General features: G+C 59.7%; 1 protein-coding gene across 1 annotated transcript; it reads right to left on the bottom strand.

Annotated features, from left to right (window-relative positions):
- Window positions 1-35: 35 nt before the first annotated feature.
- STKLD1 (serine/threonine kinase like domain containing 1) lies at window positions 36-19,561 on the bottom strand. Its single transcript, XM_073806785.1, has 17 exons — window positions 19,192-19,561; window positions 17,435-17,521; window positions 14,339-14,383; window positions 12,962-13,036; window positions 11,871-11,972; window positions 9,915-9,985; window positions 9,113-9,228; window positions 7,523-7,641; window positions 6,816-6,979; window positions 6,112-6,239; window positions 4,930-5,013; window positions 4,201-4,317; window positions 2,586-2,714; window positions 1,948-2,076; window positions 1,745-1,873; window positions 490-630; window positions 36-343 (listed from the first exon to the last, which is right to left on the bottom strand). The coding sequence occupies exons 1-17, from the start codon at window positions 19,204-19,206 to the stop codon at window positions 90-92; spliced, it is 1,905 nt and encodes a 634-aa protein (XP_073662886.1). The 5' UTR covers window positions 19,207-19,561; the 3' UTR covers window positions 36-89.
- Between the last annotated feature and the right edge of the window lie 17 nt (window positions 19,562-19,578).

The following is a 19,578-nucleotide window of genomic DNA, read 5'->3' on the forward strand; positions in this document are numbered from 1 at the left end:
AGGAGAACAGTAGGTCAGCCGTTTCCATGGACGGTCTCTGGGCCCACGAGTAACTTCTGTTACTTAATCTGCTTTTCTTCGAAGCGGTCTCACTGCTGCTTCTCTCCGGGGTTTACTTTGGTCAGGTCGTGGACACGGTGATACAGGGAGGGCCTCTCAAAACCACACACGCGGCAGCCCCAGTCGCCTCCACACAAACCACTGCTCCGGCCCCTGGACTCTGTGCCACCCAGGTCTGGCTGAGGCAGCCCCCCAACACTCACCAGGCTGGAGGTGAAGTGCCCGTGGATCTCCTCAACGAGGGGCTGGATGCCGCTGGACACCAGCTCTGACAGGATGTCCTCTGCGGGCAGAGCAGAGGGTCCCGAGGCTTAGCATGCGCCTGGCACGGAGGGTTCCTGCCCCTCCCCCAGCGGTCATAGCCGCTAGCAGGGCGCCTCTTGAACGCTGGCTTCCAGGGAGGGCGTGACGAGGGCGGGGGGTCCTCACTGTGGGAGGCGAGGTGGGCCAGCAGCATGCAGATGTTCTCCACCACCTCCGGGTCGTCCTGGTGGAGCTGGTATGTCTCCTGGATGAGGGTGAGGCCGCTGCTGCCCTCCTCGGGCATCACCACCTGCAGGGCCGCCAGCTCTGGGTGTGGGCGAGGGGGTGGGTGGGTGACAGTAGTACTGAACACGTGGGGCAGCAAGAGCCTCAGCTGGCAGGGGACGCCATGCTGTCCTGCAGCGTGGGGACCGCCAAGGCCAGGCTTTTCCTGGCTCTGCATCTGCGGGTGTCCTCTGGTGGGGTGTGCACCCGCCTCTCTCTCCATCCCAGCAGCCCCCAAGGCCAGTGTGCTTGTAGAGAGGGTGCTGGGGACGTTCCAGGGCACCTGCCTGCCCCGTGAGGAGGCCCGTCAGTGCGGGGTTGGGCCTGGCTCCTGGGGGGCTGGGGGCCCGTGAGAGCAGTGACCCGTGATGTCACTTAGTTGTCAGATCCTCCTGGAGCCCAGGGGGAAGCTGACCCTCCAGGGAGTGGATTTAGCCGTCAACAGCCAGCAGGAGGCAAAGCCGAGATTCCCGGCTCTGGGGTCCCGCACGCTCGCTGGGTTCTGACAACCCCGCTCCTTGTTCACTGAGCCACGTGCCTTTTGCTCTTGGGGCTTCAGCACCCCACCCCGTTTGACGGTGGGATCCCGGCGGGAGTGGGGGGTAGGCCCGGAGACCCCGCCCGCTCGGGAGGTTCTCTCCAGGAGTGAAGGTCACCCCACTCCCTGCTTCAGGCCGAGTAGCAGGCAGAGACCCACCAGCCTGCACACCCAGCAGGGGCCGGACCTCACAGGGGCCAAACCACCCCACAACGGCGGGCAACCTCTGCCAGGCTCCAGGCCCCGAGTGTCCGTCAAGGCTCGTGGTGCCAAGTCGGGTGCAGAACCTGGGCCGGGGGCTTAGGAACAGCTGGGGTTTGCGTGGAGGCGGAGTTCAGAGCCCTGACTCGGGCTGTTTGCAGAGCCACACCTGGAGGGGAGCCTGCGCACGCGCCAGGCTTGTGGGTGGCAGGCAAGGTGGTCACCGTGCAGAGTTGCAGAGAGCAGTGGGAAGTGAGGGTACAGGTCTGCGCGGTGACGTCTGGGCGATGGGACTGTAGGTGTTTCCCCTCCCTGCTTTGAGCGTGTGCTTGCTTTTGGTTTGGGGCTGCCGGCAGGTGTCGCTGGGGGAGTCTGCCCCCGCCTCCTAGTGGCAGCCCCGGCCGTCCCCAGGCTCACCGGACATCTTCGCGAGGCTGGCCAGCGCCTGGCAGGCATTGTTCACCAGCAGGGCTCGGTCCTGGCACGCCCGGATGCTTTGCAGGATTAGGACCACCACCTCTTCCAACTGCTGCTCGCCTATGCAGCCTGCGGGGGGCCACACGTGCCTGTCTCGAGGGCCCAGGGCCACCTCTCCGGCCCCGGGGCCCCGGGCTGCTCACCCAGCAAGGACAGCAGCCACAGGACTGCACAGCTGGCTTCAGCCATCTCCGTGTCCGTGGGGTAGGTGGCCAGCACCTCAGCAATGAGGGCCAGGGCTTTCTCCCAGGGGGCCTTGTTCGCGATGACAGCTGGAACAGGACGGGGTGGAGGAGGGGACACCTACTCCTTGGTGGCGCAGAAGCTGGGGGGGAGGGGCAACCCCAGCCTGCCAGCCAGTCTGTAGGGTAGGAATCGGCAGGGCCCCCAAGGGGAGGTCTGGGAAGCCCTGCGTGCCGGGTGTGGGCAGGCTCTCCACAGTCGGGAGCCCTCTTTTCCTTGGGGAAAATGACCTCCCAGGTGCTGGAGGGCCAAGTGGGGCCTGGAGAGAGAGTGGCACGGCCTGGGAGCACCCCCTTTCTGAATCAGAAGTCAGGATGGTTTGCCCAGTGCTAAGGCCAGCTTGTGGAACCAGGGACTGCCCAGGAAATCCCACGATGTGCGTGAGCTGGAGGGTTCCATGGGCCGGGCACGAGGGGGTCCGAATATGAACCCACCCCTCCCCAGGATACCGGTGCAGCTTCTCCCGTCCACCCTGGCCCTTTGTCTCCCTCTCCTCCCGGCTCTCGGGTGGTTAGGGCGCAGCCCCGGGCCCGCTCACCGTCCACCAGCAGAGCCCAGAGCAGCCTCAGGCCATTCAAGCAGGTGTCCCTGTTCCTGGGGAGGGCGTCCAGGCGCTCCAGGATGCACTCGCACAGCCTGGCCCTCCGCAGCTCGTCTGTGGCCAGTCCTGCAGGTGGGCCCCGGCATTAGGACCACAGAGAACACCTGGAGGAAGCCCTCCCTGGCGGCCACCCCTTCTCTGTGGTCCTAGGGCACTGCAATCCCATGCATCCCACGCCAGTGGTGCCTCCTTGGCCAGTTTCATGCCCAGCATGAGACCCAGAAACAAGGGTATGAGCCATCCCCTGGGCCACCGTTCCAGCACCTCCCATCCCATTGCTGGGCTGGGACCGGCCTCTGAGCTTTCCTTCCAAGATGGGACCACGACTGTGGTCCCATTGTTTGCCAGGTGGTCCCGATTTACAGCTGCTGTCCCAACATGGCTACTCATGGCAGCCCTTTGCACTTCTCGGCGCGGGGTCAATGAAATGTGGTAAATTGCCTGGTGAGTGTAGGGTGGGCTGGGGGCTGCGGGGCTCCAGGTGAGGCCCCAGCTTCCCTTTGGAGAGAACGACGCCCACCCGGTTAGTGGCTGGAGATGGGGAACATGTGTAAAGCCCTCGGTGGTGACCCTCTCCCCACACCGTCCCCCGACTGCTCGCTGGTGGCCTCTGGAGCGGGGCCGGTGGGGCAGCAAGGGCGGGAACCCGAAACACGTCGGCGTGAAGCCCACGGGGGCGCCTGGCTGCGGCCCGTGCATGTTGCCAGAGGGACACGTGACTGTGAACATGGAAGCTGGGGACGGAGCAGCTGTCCCCTCGGGGCATCCCGGCGCTGCCCGCCTGAGCCCTGCGCCCACGGGAGGGCGGCGCCCACCCTGGCTGGCGACGGTGAGCGGGCGGTGCACCGTGACCAGGGGCTGCTGCTCCTTGGGGTGGCTCCGCGCACGCTCAGCGGCACGGGGGCCATGGTGCTGTCGCTCGGCGCCGTGGCCGCTGGGTCCTGCCCCAGTGCTGCGCAGGCCAGCAAAAGAGGCCGGGGAACCCTGAGCTGGGGCCACGGTGGGAAGACAGCGGGCGGGGGCGGGGGCGGGTCTCCGGGGAGAAGGCCGAGGTCGGGGCTCCAGTGCACCGTAAGTGCTTGTTGCACGACCGAGCCGAGGAGCGGAGGGCTGGGGCCCCTGCCAGGGCTGTGAGCACGTGCGGCGTAAAGCATTACGTGGAAATTCAGCCTAAATACTCAAGTGAGGAAGGCAGTGACGTAGTTCCAGTTTAAACATCGGAGGCCAGGCCCTCGGGCTCTCAGCTCCAGCCTCTCCCATCCCTCCTCAGCTGCCCTCCTGGGAGCCCACGCCTGGGACCCCATCCCACCTGCCTGGGCTCACACCACAGGACCCCTATGACCAGCTCCTCGTTTCATGCCTGGAGATCAGCCAGAAGGGGGAGCAGCTGGTCCAGGGCCACAGAGGCAGGCCTCGGGCGGTGCCCCAGACTCCTGGCTGCGCCCTGCCTGTCATCCTGGGGTGGGGTTGGGTGCCCAGAGGGTCAGACGCCAGGGCGCTGACTGGCGTGGGAGGGCGGGGGTAGGAGAAGCCAGCTGTGCCCGGAGCCCACCTTGGCCCCGGGTGCGGAGCAGCAGGGAGCAGGCACACGGCTGCGCGTCAAGGACCCTGTCGTGCTGCTTCATGGTGCCGGCCAACACCTCCACCAGCTCCGCCGGCCACGGCACACCTGGCAGCGTGGGGGGCAGAGTGAGACTCGGCGTACGAGCAGGTGGCGGGAGGGGGTGTGGACCAGACCCTGATGGGAGTCTGCAGGGCGTCACACGTGGGCCCCTGGGTGGAGAAAGTTGGGTGAAGAGGTGTTCTCCTGCACTCTTGGGAGATGAGAAAGTTGGTGCAGCGACGGAGGGCCATTTGCAGTATCTATGAAAACGTGAAGTATTCACAGCCTGCACATCTAGGAATTTACCCTGCGGAAGCACACAGAACACACGCACATGCCCCGGGGTGGGCTGCGTAACATTGCTTATGATACCGGGGAGTCGGCAACCACTCAAATAGCCAACCAGAGGGGTGGTGGCAGGGACGGGGTGGCTATTGAGTATCCATGAACAGCACGTGAGGGGGGCCCCGGGGAGGTGGTTCGGATGCCGAGCCCAGCCCCCGCCCACTTGTCTGCTCAGTGAAAGCGGCGGCACAGGAGGAAGTCCGGGCTCCTGTTCCAAGCAGGTGGTAAAGCCGTGCATGCTCATGGGAATGTAAACGGGGGGCAGAAAGTACCAGCCAGGGAAGCTGGAAGGGCCGGGGCAACTGGGGGAAGGCGAGAGGGTGGCGGCTCTACCTTGCTGGTCTTCAGACATCCCCAGGAGCTTCTCCAGGGCCCTCTGCTGGTCTTCGGGGTGGCTGGAGAAGTTCTGCAGGACCTCTGTAGGGGACAGGGCAGCACGGGGAGGCGCCTTGGCTCAGGGACCCGCCTGAGGGCCGGGGCACCAGGGGCGCATCCGTGAGCACCACTGCACAGGCCCACGTGACGCGGCGCGAGGTGGCGACCTTATCATCCTCACCTTCCCGGCCGAGCCACCTGTCCAAAGTCGAACCTGGATCTGCCTGAGAGCCCGCCCAGGGGGGTGCTTCCACTCCACACCTCCCTCAGGTAACTCTCTCCAGGGTACTCGGGGCGATGACCTTCAGCTGGACCCAGCTGTCTGCCTCCAAAGCCCATGGCCACGAGACAGGGAGACAGCAGCTGGGCCCTCACGGGTCCCCTTCTCCAGAAAGGGAGGCAGAGGTAGCAGCCCCTTATCACAGGCAGCCCGCGCAGGGAGCCACTGACGGGGAGGAGGGATGGGAGGGCGGAGCCGCCCCCGAACTGGAAGATGACCTCCAGATCCATTCTCTGCCCAAGACCGTGGGGGTAGCCCCCAGCCTGGGGCACGCGGAGGAGTCTATCGTGTGTGCCTTTGTGGGGTGGGGGGTGACCAGCCAGCACTGTGCCTGGAGCCTCAGGCCTGCACATGTCACATTGCACACGGAGCCCCTGGGCCACCTCACCTTCCTGCAGGGCCGTGCCTGCTGGTCCACGGTGGCTGCTGTGCCGGCCCCAGCGTGAGCACCATTCTGGGCACGTAGCAACCACACAGGAGGTGCTGCTCATTGGGGAAGACACTCCAGGCACCGGGCCGCCGTGTGCCGGGCAAGCGAGCAAAAAGCGGGGAGTCTGTGGTGGGGTGCGTGGCAGTGAGGGGCTGTTCGGTGACGTCGAGGACTGTGTAGCCGGAACAGAGGGGAAGCAGGTGGGGGCCTGGCCACAGAGATGAACTCTGCTCTAGGTAAGCTCGGGGGTATCTGAGCGGGGTGGTACCCTGAGCAAAGCAGTGCTTGGGATGGACGAGGGGCAAGCCCACCGGCCATGTGTGAGGAGCAGTCCAGGGGACTGGGGGGGTCGCTGCCCCCCAACTAAAGACAATGGGGTGCCGGGGCCACAGCAGCCTCTGGCGCCGCCCCCTCAGGGCCCCGTCATCACCTAAGATGCTGGTGACGTTGCTTTCTAGCAGCCTGTCGATGATGAAGTCGGGCACCACCTGCCGGTGCGGCATCAGGGCACTGCTGGAGGACCTGAAGTCGCTGCTCACAAACAAGTGAATCACGTCCCTGGGGAGGGGCAGAGAGCCGCCAGCTGGCCCTGCGTCCCCTCTGCGTCCAGCAGCTGCTGGGCCTCCACCTGTTTTGGGCACCCGCTTGGGAGCACCTCTCCCAGCATCACGGTGCGTCCAGCGGGCACCGCAGCAATTCCCGCTCCAGGAGGGGCCGAGGGAGGACAGTGCTGGGTCCTGGCGCTTGCACTCGCGTGGGCCCCTTCCTCCATAACATAGACCCAAAAATCACAATTTCTGGCTGTGTGGGTATAAAGGTGAACATAACCCAGGGTGGGTCATTTTGTTCTTCTGACTTTACATTAGAGTTAAAACGTCTTCCTGGGCCCTGGGCCATGCCTGATGGGGACCTGGGCCCTGGGCCATGCCTGATGGGGACCTGGGCCCTGGGCCATGCCTCCCGCACCTGATGGGGAAGCTGGCCCTGTTTGTCTTGCGCTCGGAGATGTGGCCACAGCTTGGGGCAGCCCACACTGGAGGAGCCATGGTCCATAGATGCAGCGCTTTGTGGTGGTAAAACCCCAAGTGCGTGCACAGGCTGACAGTGAACTGCCACCCCAGGGCCTGAGCTCACCTGATGGTTATTCGATCCGACGGGTCGGCCTGGAGCATCAGAGGCAAAAGGGAACTGAAGATTTCTGCGTCGGGGACCCTCCTCTCCTCCATGGTCCTCAGGACACCCCTCAGGCCGTCGGGGGAACTCCGGATGGACTTCCGCAGAAGCATGGCTTCCGTGCTCTGGGAGGAGAGAGAGGACCACTTGTGCACCTCCTCAGCTAAAGGAAGATGGCCTGACCTCGGGCAGAGGGGAGGCGACGTGGCCGCCGCCGTCAGGAGCGCACAGAGGCCACCTGCGCCCCAGAGTTCTTGTACGAAGAAGAAATGGAAGTTCAGAGAAAAGCAAGTGGCCATCTCACTGGCTGGAGGGAATAAGGGAACAGCCCTCCGTCCACGGCCGGACTCCCACTGTGGGCCGGTTAGTGCAACCGAACTCAGCTGTTCTTGTCCATAAGGGGGCACTGTTGGGGGCGGATTTAATGTTACCATCACCATCACCACCACCACACGAGGGCCGAGCAGGCCCAAATGCGGGGTCCTCCGGCGGCTGGGGCAGCGGGGGGGGCCTCCACACAGCCCCACAGGCACTCAGCGTGGGCAGGAGGGTGCCAACGGGAAGAATGCGCCCTTTTCAGGGCCGGGGGTGGGCAGAGCCTGGCTCCCTGGGGCTGTGGGGAGCGGGGTTCAGGTGTGGCGGGGAGGGGTGGACGGAAGGCCCCTCACATCCAGGAAGGAGCAGCCGGCCATGTCGAGAATGATGCAGCCCAGGGACCAGATGTCAGATTTCTGGCTGAAGGAGAAGTTGAGGGCTTCGGGGGCCATCCAGGACTTGTGAGAGGGGTCTGTTGGCAGGAGTGAAGTGGGGGATGCGTGAGTCCCATGCTCCCTGGGGAAGCAAGCAGCTTGAAGAATGAGCCCTCCATCACCCTCCTCCAGGGAGGGAGAGACGTGCTATCCGAGGGGGAAAAGGAAGAGGCCCCTGGTCAGTAAGATCCTGGCCCTTGATCTTCACCAGTGAGGCTGCCCATCTTGGCAGGGGCCCACCAGGCTGGCCGTGTGCGCACCTGTGTCCCACTGCAGCTGCAGAAATAATCGGAAGGGGCGTCTGCCACAAAGGTAAGATCTGCACCCTTCATAAACATCGTGCCCCTCCCAACACTTAGTCGGGACCTTGAGGCAATGTTCCGGTTGCCCTGCCCTAGTTTCTAAACCTGAACCCCGGGGACTTCCCTGGCTGTCCAGTGGTAAAGACTCTGCGCTTCCACTGCCAGGGGCACGGGTTCGATACCTGGTCAGGGAACTAAGATCCCGCGTGCCACGCCGCCAATAAGTACATACATACATACAGAAACAAACCTGAACTCCCGACAGGGAGCCAAAAGAGCAGGGTCCCCGGCCCAGCTCTATCAGGGCCTGACAGGCCGCAGGCAGCCCCTCCCTCTCCAGACCTCCATTCCCCAAACAAAGAGCAAAGGGGTGGGCTCCAAGGACCCCTGCCACCCACACCTCCAGTAGATGCACCCATCCACTCACCTGCCCGCCCACACCCGCCTCTCCATCCTTCCACCCACCTATCCGCCTGTTCATCTATCTGCATGTCCATCTATCCACTTGTCCATCCGCCCACCCACTCATCTATCCATCCATCCATCTATCCACCCATCCACCCATCAAGGACAGCATGCCACTGGTCCCTGCCAGCCCGGGACTCTGGAGTTCTCCACTGGAGACTTGCTCTCTCCACCCCTGATAGCCGTTATAGGGTTGAAGCCCAGCTCCCTTTGCCCTGTTGTCTTTTTTTTTTTTTTTTTTTTTTTTTTTTTTGCGGTACGCGGGCCTCTCACTGCTGTGGCCTCTCCCATTGCGGAGCCCAGGCTCCGGATGCGCAGGCTCAGCGTCCATGGCTCACGGGCCCAGCCGCTCTGCGGCATGTGGGATCCTCCCGGACTGGGGCACGAACCCGCGTCCCCTGCGTCGGCAGGCGGACTCTCAACCACTGCGCCACCAGGGAAGCCCGCCCTGTTGTTTTTTAAAGGAAGGAAAACGTCTCTCCCCGGACTGCTCACCTTTACCACCTCCTGGGTTATTCTGAGACTCAGTAAAGTAATCCAGCCCGAGCCAATGCCTGCCATCCACCAGCCCTCCCTCTGTGCGTGTCAGTCTCCTTCCTTCTGAGGCCTTCCTTCACCCTTCTTGAAGGTTAACATTTTCTGAGTGTCTTTTGGACCCTGCATGCCCCCCACTCGGTTGAATGGGCCCTCCCGCAGTGCTCCCCCGCCACCACTGTCCCCTGGCCGGGAGGACGCCAGCCACCTTCCTCTGCACGGACGTTCCACTTGGCTACATCGGTCATGAGTGCGTTGGAGCTCAGGTCCTGCAGTTTGCAGTGGTCGCTGCTGACCAGGGCGATGTTGGAGGGCTTGAGGTTCCTGAAACCGAGAGGCGCGCCCTTCCACCCACTGCCTGGCAGGGCCACGTCCGTCTGTGAACCCTCCGCTCCCGCCACACCCAGGGCCGCCACAGCAGCCCACACCCCTCCTCCTCTCTCCTCAGTAGATGCCCTGTTCAGCCACTTCTTGAATATCGTTTTCTGTAAGCATAAATATACTGTTATTTCAAATGGGAAAAACAAGCCAACTGCAAGTAAGGAAACACCGATCCTCCCGGGGTCCCTCCGCTAACGTCCTTCCAGATCTCAGCTGACATTAACACGGAATCTCGAGCATTTCCTTCCTACGTTTGGTTCACACAGTTTTCTCTCCTCCTCTAAATACGGCACTGATCCTTCAGATCACGATTCTGGAGAATGAAACTGGCAGGTCAAAAGCTCAGCCTGGGAGTGCCCGGAGGCCCTCGGGCGGCCTAATCTCTTCGTCAGTGCTGTTATCTGGTTCTTCCCTTGCACTTTAGAACCAACTGCCCTGTCTGTGCATGGGGAGGGTCGTGGAGGGGGTGATGTTCTCTTTAAGCCAGGGAGGTGCTCTGGGAGGGGGAGGGGCCCATCCTTGTCCCAGCTGCACCTCTCTCCCTTGGGCCCGCGCCCGGGCGCTGCCACCTGGAGGTGCCACCCCCAGGAGGTGCCTTTTCTCCTCAAGCAGCCTGGCCACCTGGTCACCTGTGGATAATGTCCAGCTGGTGCAGGTACTCCAGCGCATTCAACACCTGGCCCAGCATGTTCTGCATCCACTGGGGAAAGAAGGAGAGATGCCAGGACTGGGGGGGCCTGAAAGCTCCCAGGTGGGCCTCCCAGCTGCTCTTAGGCAGGTCAGTGGCCACTCAGAGCAGCCAGCAGGGTCGTGGCCAGTTCCCACCCTGCGTCTTGAAATGGGCCTGAAGTGAGCGGCCAACAGCTCAGAGCCAGTGCGGGAGCTTCTGCTGCAGGCTGCTTCAAGGCCCTCTGGACAGAAATGCCCTGGTCTCCAGACCCCCCACTCCTGTCTCCAGCAGACCCCGGGGGCCCTGGGGCTCTAGCCCCGCCCGGGTCCCACCCCATGGGTACCAGAGATGCTGAGGTCTGCAGCTGCTACTTGGGGTTTGCCTCTCCAGGGCGTTAGAATGGAAAGAGCCCTGAGAGAGAACATTCTGAAAGCAGTTTGTGTCAGAAACAAGATCCACCTGGTTTCCAGGGCAGTGATGTTCAAACCGTGTTCCTAGGAACCCTGGATTCCACCTGGGGTGTCAAGAGAGGGGCTGAGCAGGCAGGACCCCGGCGTTCCTGCCACGCCACCTTCCACTGACCCCCAGACCCCTGACTGGAGTAGCTCTGCTTTCCTTAATGGGGGTTCTGAGAACATCTTTGTGCTCGACAGGGTTCTACTACAAACAGAAAGTTTGAAACCCACTCAGAGGCTGTCTCTGAGGCCCACTTTGGAGCTGCGTGCCCCTCAGAACACCCCAGCAGGGTTGCAGTGCCTGGAGGCCCAACAGAACAGAGGCGTGTTCAGAGCAAAAGCAGGCAGAATTTATTTGGGGTGGGTCATAGACCTAAATGTGAAAGCAAAATGGATCCAGCTTCAAGGGCAACAGAGGAAAATATCGTCATGACCTTGGGGCGGGGAAGGCTTCTCTAAAGGCTCAGAAGACACCAACCTCAGGCAAAACACTGATGAACCAGAGTTCATTACAATTAAGAAAGTGAACTGGCAAGCCACAGACTGGGAGAGGACATCTGGACACTGTGTCCATAATATATAAAGAGCCACTAAGAATCAACAAGAAAAGATGGACAACCCTAAAGTTTAAATGGGCAAGAGACCTGAACAGGCACAAAAGAAGATATCCAAATGGCCAAAAAGTGCTCACCATGACTACTCAAAATAATTGAAACTAAAATGTAATTTTTAATTAAAATTAAGAAGACTGACACAGTGAAATGTGGGCCAGGATGCAGAGCCAGAAGACTCACAACTTGGGATGAGAATCAACACCGAGTCAACCAACCATCCTGGATAACTGGGACACTGGCTAGAGCAGCACACGTACCCATTCTGTGATCCAACGACTCCACAGTCACGCAGAAAATGAATGCTTGGGGCCATCAAAACACATGCCCAGCAGTGTTCACGGCAGCCCTTCTTCATAATAGCCCCAAACTGGAAGCAACCCAGACGCTCACAGCACTGGACCAGATACACTGCTGGTGACGTGGCCATCTGGCAGAGTGGAGACGGATGGTCTCCTGACACACTCACAGGTGGGTAAATCTCAAAGCACTGGGATGAACGCGAGAAACCAGACACAAGCAAACAACATGCTGTAGGAGCCCATCTAGGAGAGCTTCAGGGACAGGCAGAAGGATCTCTGGAGGCAGAAGTCAAACCCTGGGTACTGGCTGGGACTGTCTGAAGGTCCAGGAACGCTCTGGCCTCATGTGAGGGAGGGGACGGGAGTATCTGCCTATGCAAGACACACCAAGGTGTACACTTAAGCCCTGTGCACATTACGGTGTGCAGATACCTTCATTCATAACTGTCGGAAGAGATGAGACCAGACTCCATCGGTGCCTGCCCCTCTGCCCCATCACAGGGTCCAGGCAGCCCCCAGGCCTGGTGCCCCAGAGAGTCTGTCTTACCTGGGAGTCAATGACTCTCTTTGCCGCCCTCTTCTTCTCAATGACATTCTGGAAGCTTCCCTCGTGGAACTCCATCACCAGGCAAAGGAACAGAGAGGAGATCTGCAGGGGACACAGCCCCTTAGCCAGGTGCCGAGTTCTGGCCTCCAGAGGCCCAGGCCTGGGGGCTTCTGGGCCGTCACCCACTCCAGGTCTTTCCTCCCAGCCAGGCCACCACCGGCAGTGACTATGGGAGAATGCCCCCTTCTGTGGGGGGGGAGAGCCCCTCCTGAGCAGCTCCCGCCTCCGCCTCCTCTCTCCTCCCCCATCCCCCCCTACCCCCCATCTACACTAAGCTGCTTTAGGAAAACCTAAAGGGGCGCGGGGTCTCCTGGCCACCGCACACGTAGACCACCGTGCCTGGGGCACCGGGCCCTTTGTCCCTTAGGGCTCAGCTGAGATCCACTCCTCCCTCTGAGGGGCCTGCACCCGACAGGACCCCAGCAGCCCCCGTCAGGCCTCTCAGAGCACCCTGCCTTCCCTCCCGCAGTGACATGTCCTCTTGGCTTCTCTGTGTCCCCCTTGAGAGCGTGAGGGGGTGCTCAGAAAATACCTGGGGGGACAGGTGGTGAGGGGCCCTCCCCACGGCTTTCCTCAGGGCCCAGCTGACGGGGAGGGGGCCCCTCCCTCGGTTGTCAGCCCAGATGGGGGTCTGACTGTGGGGTCACACCTGGCCCTCTTCCCCTCCAGCCCCCCGCATCCCCCAGCTCAGCCCCATGTGGAGTAACCGGCAAGCTTCCAGCTCCTTGAAGATGAGAAATCAGCTCGCCAATGGGACCAAGCACGGGGCTCGGGGCAACCAGACCCAGACTGGAATCCTGCTCGGTTGTCGCCAGCTGGTTTCTCCCAGCCTCCACTTCTTCCGGAAAGTGGGACAGTGACCCTCCTACGCAGAGGCTGTGGAGCGCACGTGAGACGATGCCCAGAGAGCTCCCGGCGTGGCCCCATGAGTGCTGCGGCCATTGGCGCTCGGGGTGGGGGGGGGCACAGCGGGGGGTGCTCTGTGCCCGCCCTGAGTGCCTGCTGGGCCCGCGGGGTCGGCTCTGACCCACCTCACTGTTCCACGTGATGAAGAGCTCCTGGTAGATGGAGACGTGGGCATGCTGAAGCTTCAGCAGTGGCATCAACTGCGAGGCGAGGCCAGAGAAAGTGGAGATGTTAGGGAAACACTGCTTCTAGAGGTGCTTCTCTGTCACACGTCCCAACAAAAACCACACGCTTCCAGCTCTGAGCGCGGGCCCAGGGAGGGTGGGCAGCCGGAGGTTAGGGGCCAGACAGCCCAGGGTAGGTCCTGTCTCTGGCATGAACTGGCTGTGCTGTGTGACTGAGGAGGGGCTCCTCCACCTCTCTGAGCCTCCTAGCCTCACCTGGAAACAGCAGTAACGGGGGTATCTGCCTCACAGGGGTCGGGAGGACGAGGTAAGCCGATGTGGGCAGAGTGCCTGGGGCGTTGGAAACAAGCACAGTCCGGGTTGGCTGATGAAGGGGGTGTGGCCAACGGGAGGCCGGCCGCTGCGGCTGTGCCCAGGCCACCTGGCCTCCTGGCTGTGTACACTAGAGGTCCCAGGGCCCCTGCCCTGAGCTCAAAGTGCTTTGCAAACGAACACAATTAGGCAGTAGGAACGGCTCCCTTAGCGACTTAGGCCAGACGGACAGCTGCTTATGACGGCAGGTTGGGTGTGAAAGGAGGTCGCCTAGTGGGGTGGAGAGGGGGCTGTGATGCTGGGGGGCGCGCGGGACGGCCCCCCCACATTCTTTCTTTCATGAATGTGGCCTGGGTCCATCACCATGTGTCAGACACACTGTGGACAGAAGAGCTGTTTGCTAGCAAAGCTCAAAAGCTGGTGATTCCGGAAAAAAGACAAACAAGTGACCATTAGATAGGAAGGGAGACATTCAACCTCCTGTGAAATTCCAGAGAAGCAGAGAAAAATGACGCGGACCCTTTGCCGGCAAATCGAAGTATATGCAGCTGTTTCTGCTGTTATTATAAACCAAGATGTTACTGTCGGTCCTGATTGGCAGATTTAAGGAACGTAAGAGTTTATATTTTCTTTGTTAACCAATTCTCTATTTTCCAAATATTCTATTGTAACTGATACTTTTACAATTGAAGAAAAAAATCTTTTAAAAGATGGTTATTGGTAGATCAGCCTAGGGACCTAGCCAACATTTAAAGGTTATCATCTTCTCTGAGAACATACATATGACAACATAAGTTGTCAGCACCTGGATTTAGAAATGAGTGTTTGGTACACAGACTCCCTTCATGACCTGGGGGCCTCTGACTTCATAGCACAGGGCAAGAGCTGGTTCTGACCCTCCATGCCTTCACCAGGCTTCCACCCATCATGCCACAGTGGGGTGCAGAACAGTCTCTGTGTGTCCTGCATCATGTCCTGTAGAGAGGGAACCACCCAGAGAGTTACCTCCTCCAGGGCCTCGTTGGCCTGATGCTCATCAATGCACTCCACCTGCAGGGGCACAAGAGCACTAGGTTGGTAAACGTGCAGTAAACGCCCTCGTCATCATCGTGACCACCATCACCACCATCACCATCACCATCACCACCATCACCACCATTACCGTCACCACCATCATCACCATCACCACCACCATCATCACCATCATCACCACCACCATCACCATCACCACCACCACCATCACCGTCACCACCATCATCACCATCACCACCACCATCACCATCACCCTCATCACCATCACCACCACCACCACCATCTCCATCATAATCACTATCATCACCTGCATCACCACATCATCACCACCACCACCACCACCATCACCACCACCATCACATCATCACCATCACATCAGCACCACCACCACCATCACCATCACCATCACCATTATCACCACCACCATCACCATCACCACCACCACCACCATCATCACCATCATCACCATCACCACCATCACCACCATCACCATCACCACCATCACCACCACCACCATCACCACCACCACCATCACCACCATCACCACCATCATCACCATCACATCACCACCATCACCACCATCACCACCATCACCACCATCATCACCATCACATCACCACCATCACCACCACCACCACCACCATCACCATCACCACCATCACCACCAACATCATCACCACCGTCACCATCACCACCATCACCATTATCACCACCACCATCACCACCACCACCACCATTATCAGCACCACTATCATCATCACCATCATTATTCACCAGGGCTGCCAGGCGCCTATATTCATGCCCCATCACACGCCACCAGATGGGGCCTGGAGATGTTCCTAAGGAAGGGATCCAAAAATCCTCTGAGCCATTAGGTCACCCTTGCCCCTATTGCAAGGATAAGTTTCGGATCACATAACGTAAACTCCAAGGAATCGTTAGAGGATCCATCTTCAGACCATCTTGAAAGCAGGGGAGGAAGCAATGTGTCGCCCCCAGAGCCAAAGAGCCCTGCTGTGGCTCGCGAAGCACCAGCCCCGCCACTGTGTGCCTCACCCGCATTGGGAGGCTTGTCCCGGTCACTGAATCTGGGCGGTGGGGAACGCGTGGAGAGGGGGAGAGGGTGGTGGTCAGGGCAGCACCGAACTTTGAGTCTGCAACATGCTTGGCGGCAAAGACTGTGCGTTCATACTGTCACCGCGTCTTACCAGATCCTTACCCAGAACTTTTGCATATAAGATTTACAAATGAAAAACTCATAACTAGGGTGATCGTAGATGAAAATGCAGTTAGTGGGTGATTCCCCAATCCACGTAAAGACCCCAGACGCAGCGGCACCATGCATCCCTTCCTTCTGTTCCAGGGGCTCGCGCTGAAGTCATTTTGGCCAAAAACATACTGAAAGCCTTCAAATTACCTTCTCTTTTGACCTAGAAATCCCACCCCTAGGAATTTATCCCAAGGAAATCATGGATCCTCAAAAAAATTAACTATAAGGTTGTTTATCAGAGTTGCTTATACAGAGTGAAAAATCGAGAACAAGCTAAGCCCTTATCGCCCTGAGTGGATGGGTTGGGTCAGTCATGGCACATCAAGCAGGGGGGTCCACACGGCCACCAGAGCCAGGGAAGGAGGAAGATGCGTCAGCAGCACCAACAACATTTGCCATACACTCAGTGGGGAAAAGCACGTTATCAAGTTCAGCACCATTCTTTTGTCTTGTTTTGTTTTGTTTTGTTTTGCGGTACGTGGGCCTCTCACTGTTGTGGCCTCTCCCGTTGCGGAGCACAGGCTCCGGACGCACAGGCTCAGCGGCCATGGCTCACGGGCCCAGCCGCTCCGCGGCATGTGGGATCTTCCCGGACCGGGGCACGAACCCGTGTCCCCTGCATCGGCAGGCGGACTCTCAACCACTGCGTCACCAGGGAAGCCCCATTCTTTTTTTTAATATTTATTTATTCATTTATTGGGATCTTAGTTGCGGCACGCGGGATCTTAATTGTCGTGTGCGGGATCTTTAGTTGCAGCATGTGGGATCTAGTTCCCTGACCAGGGATCAAACCCGGGGCCCCTGCACTGGGAGTGCGGAGTCTTAGCCACTGGGCCACCAGGGAAGTCCCAGCATCATTCTTGTAAAAAACCAAGAATTCTATAAATGCTTACCAAAAAACCCTGAAAGGATATACAACCCCCCTCCTCCATTTTGTTTAGAAAGATTGACTGACTTTTAAAAAAGTTCCTCGGGATTGACATATATACTAATATGTATAAAATGGATAACTAAGAACCTGCTGTATAAAAAAATAAATAAAATAAAATTCAAAAAAAAAGAATAAAGCTCCTTGATGGTGAAAGCAGTCATCCACCCTGCCCCATGGGCCCGTGAGACAACGGGGCAACCCCACAGCCAGCCAGCAATGGAGCAGGAGGCCGGTAAGGACTTCCAGTCCTGCTGCCTCGGGGCTGAGCTGCTGCACCGACAGGAGGCCTGGCAGGGTGGAAGGGCGCCCACAGCGGCCACCAACAAAGCTCTTCACTAGACCCTCCATTCATCTGGACTACCTGGTCTTGCACACGCTAAGGGCTGTCCTCCTGCAGGTGTGCACTCCACCCGGCCGTGTCAGCCCTGGTGAGGAGGTGAAGGAAGGGCCCGGGGTCAGCGTTCTGTCCTTAAACCTGTGTGACCTTGGGCAGGTCCCTGGCCACCCCCTCCAGCCTCCCTATCCTTGGCTGTAAAGCGGGGTCATCAGTCCCGCCTTGCTGAGGTGGCGGGAGATGAAAGATGATGCTGGTGCCGGGCACGATGTCTGCGTAAATGGTGGGTATGGTTGCTGGCGGAGTGAACGTGAGCATTCCTTCTCCATCAAGGTGAGAGAGGTGAGTCGGCGGGGAAGCCCGAGGAGCCTCATGTCACCCCCCCATCCCCGTCTATCCACCACCCCCACCCCCGCCCAGCCCGCTGGATCTTCCTTCGTGACTGCTGGCGGAGAGGAACCCGCTGTCACATCGCCTTTCTCTAACGTGTTTGGGGAGCCAGCCCCACTGGGTGCCACAGGCACGGCCTCTTACCTGCTTTATCACGTGCTTTACTTTGGTTTTTGTCTCCTCCACCAGAAGGTTCACCCCCAAGGCCCCAGGATTCAGCCAGTCCAAAATCTACCAGCAAAAGAGAAGCTTTCAGGAAAGCGTACACGTCTTTTCACTTCCCAAAGCGTGTGCCCACCTCCGGTGTCTTTTCCGGTCCTCCTAACTAATTTCCCTCGTGGGCTGGCCAACGAGGAAACGGCCCAGAATGCTTTGGAGGCCTGTGAAGGCAGAACCCGAGCCCATCTCTTTGAGGTCGATTCTGGAGCTCTGTCCACCACCCCACACCCCTTCTCCAGTCTGTGGTGAGGCCTTGCAAGGCATCCAAGCACCAGCACCTCCCTGGGGCAGAGGGTTTCTTCACTCTCTCTAGCCCCCTAGGATCCCAGCTTCCAGCATCCACCTCCAAACTGGGCATCCAAACAAGAAAGTAACTGGTCCATAACTGGTGCCATCATAGTCACAGCCATGTGTGTGCCTGGCACGTGCCAAGCACTTTACAGCCACCCACGCAGTCGGCGCTGTTGCTATCTCCTTGTTTACACTGGAGGAAACTGAGGCACAGGGAGCGGGGTCCTTGCCTGAGGCTACAACACTAATAACTGAGAGGGCTGGGAGTCGACTGGAGCTCTGGAGTCTGACTCCAGAGCTGGCGCATCGAGCCAGACCTGCAGAGAGATGGCCGCCATGCCAGAACTCTGCGCAAGGAGGCTGAGGGATGGGTGAGCGTGGATGATGGGATGACAGTCATCAGAGGATGGGGGAAGGGGGCAGGATGCCGAGGAGGGCACATAGCGGGTGGAGCCCCGTGTCCAAGGATTCTCAGAGTTCAGAAGTTTCAGGATTCTGTAATCCAGCCCGTGTGGCAGCCTGAATCCCGCTCAGGGAATAGCAGGGGTGGTGTACCGAGCCGCTTACGCTGGTGAAGGAATGCACACTTAAGCATTCTTAGCGGGCAAGTTAAACAGTAAAATGCACCCCTGTCTTCGGATCAAGTCTTTCCCCCCCACTTTAAAAGTAACTACTTTTAAAATTCTCTGGTCACCCAGAAGCTCACCGGCTTTACCACTGGCTGACACCCCACAGTCTCCCACACAGAGGGGATTCTCACAAAGTGAGAAAAATCTAAAAGACCGATTATCGTCAAATTGATGATTTTTTTTACAGAGACTAACAGTTAAAAAACTCGACATCTTATGCATTTAAACATTCGTTTGCAGCTTTCCTTTTGTTCTGTGAATTTTTCACGTCCTAAACATTTTCACAGGCCCTGGAAAAGGCCCAAGTTCCCCCAGCGAGGGACTACTGATGGGGTGTTTTAGGAGTTTGGGGGCGTCTGATTATGAATCCTGAACGTTCGAGGGTGTCCTGTCTCTACGGGCCGAAGCACATGGACCCATGGGTGAAAAGGATGAAGGTGTCGTCCATCCGCCCATATTCAGACTGGAGAGGACTTAATTTCATCCACCATTTTAGAAAGCGGGAAACCCAGGCCCAGAGGGGCAAAGGGCACCCCGGAGGTCACGTCTGGAGGTACCGGAGATCACCCTATGAGCTAGAGGCAGATACTGGCCGCAACACTGGCCCCTTGCCTCCCTGGGGTCGGACCTGGCCCCTGGTCCCTCGTGACCGTTAAACCGGTAGGGGGCCGGGGGTGGCGGCAGGAGATCCAGGTCCTGGGCTCGCCCCGTACCGTCGGCCCCTCGTCGCCCCCGCCTCCCCACCAGCGGACAACTCGGCACCTGGTACTTTTCCATTGTGTCTTGCGGGGAGACTCCCGGCCTCCCTGTCCCACCACTGGGCGCTGGGGCGCACCGCTAGCCCCAGCCGAGTCGGACCCTAAACTGAGCATGCTCAGTCTGGACCGCGTCCGGTGAGCGCCCATCCCCCACCCTGGGGGCGCCCTTCAGCCCCGGGTGCTGGCCTGATCCGGGGACCCTCCCTGCCCGCACAGTGTCACAGTGTCCGCTGGGGCACCCGCGCGTCTCCAGCAGGCCGGCCCTCGGGGAGGAGCGGGCGGAGCCTCGAGCGGGGAGGGCGGGGCCTCAAGTGCGGTGGGCGGGGCCTGAGCGCGGCGGGCGGCGCGCGGCCCCTTTAAGGCGCGGCCGGGGCGGGCCCCGCGGCGCGGC

Source organism: Tursiops truncatus, chromosome 6, assembly GCF_011762595.2.
Source record: "Tursiops truncatus isolate mTurTru1 chromosome 6, mTurTru1.mat.Y, whole genome shotgun sequence".
Lineage (NCBI taxonomy): Eukaryota > Metazoa > Chordata > Mammalia > Artiodactyla > Delphinidae > Tursiops > Tursiops truncatus.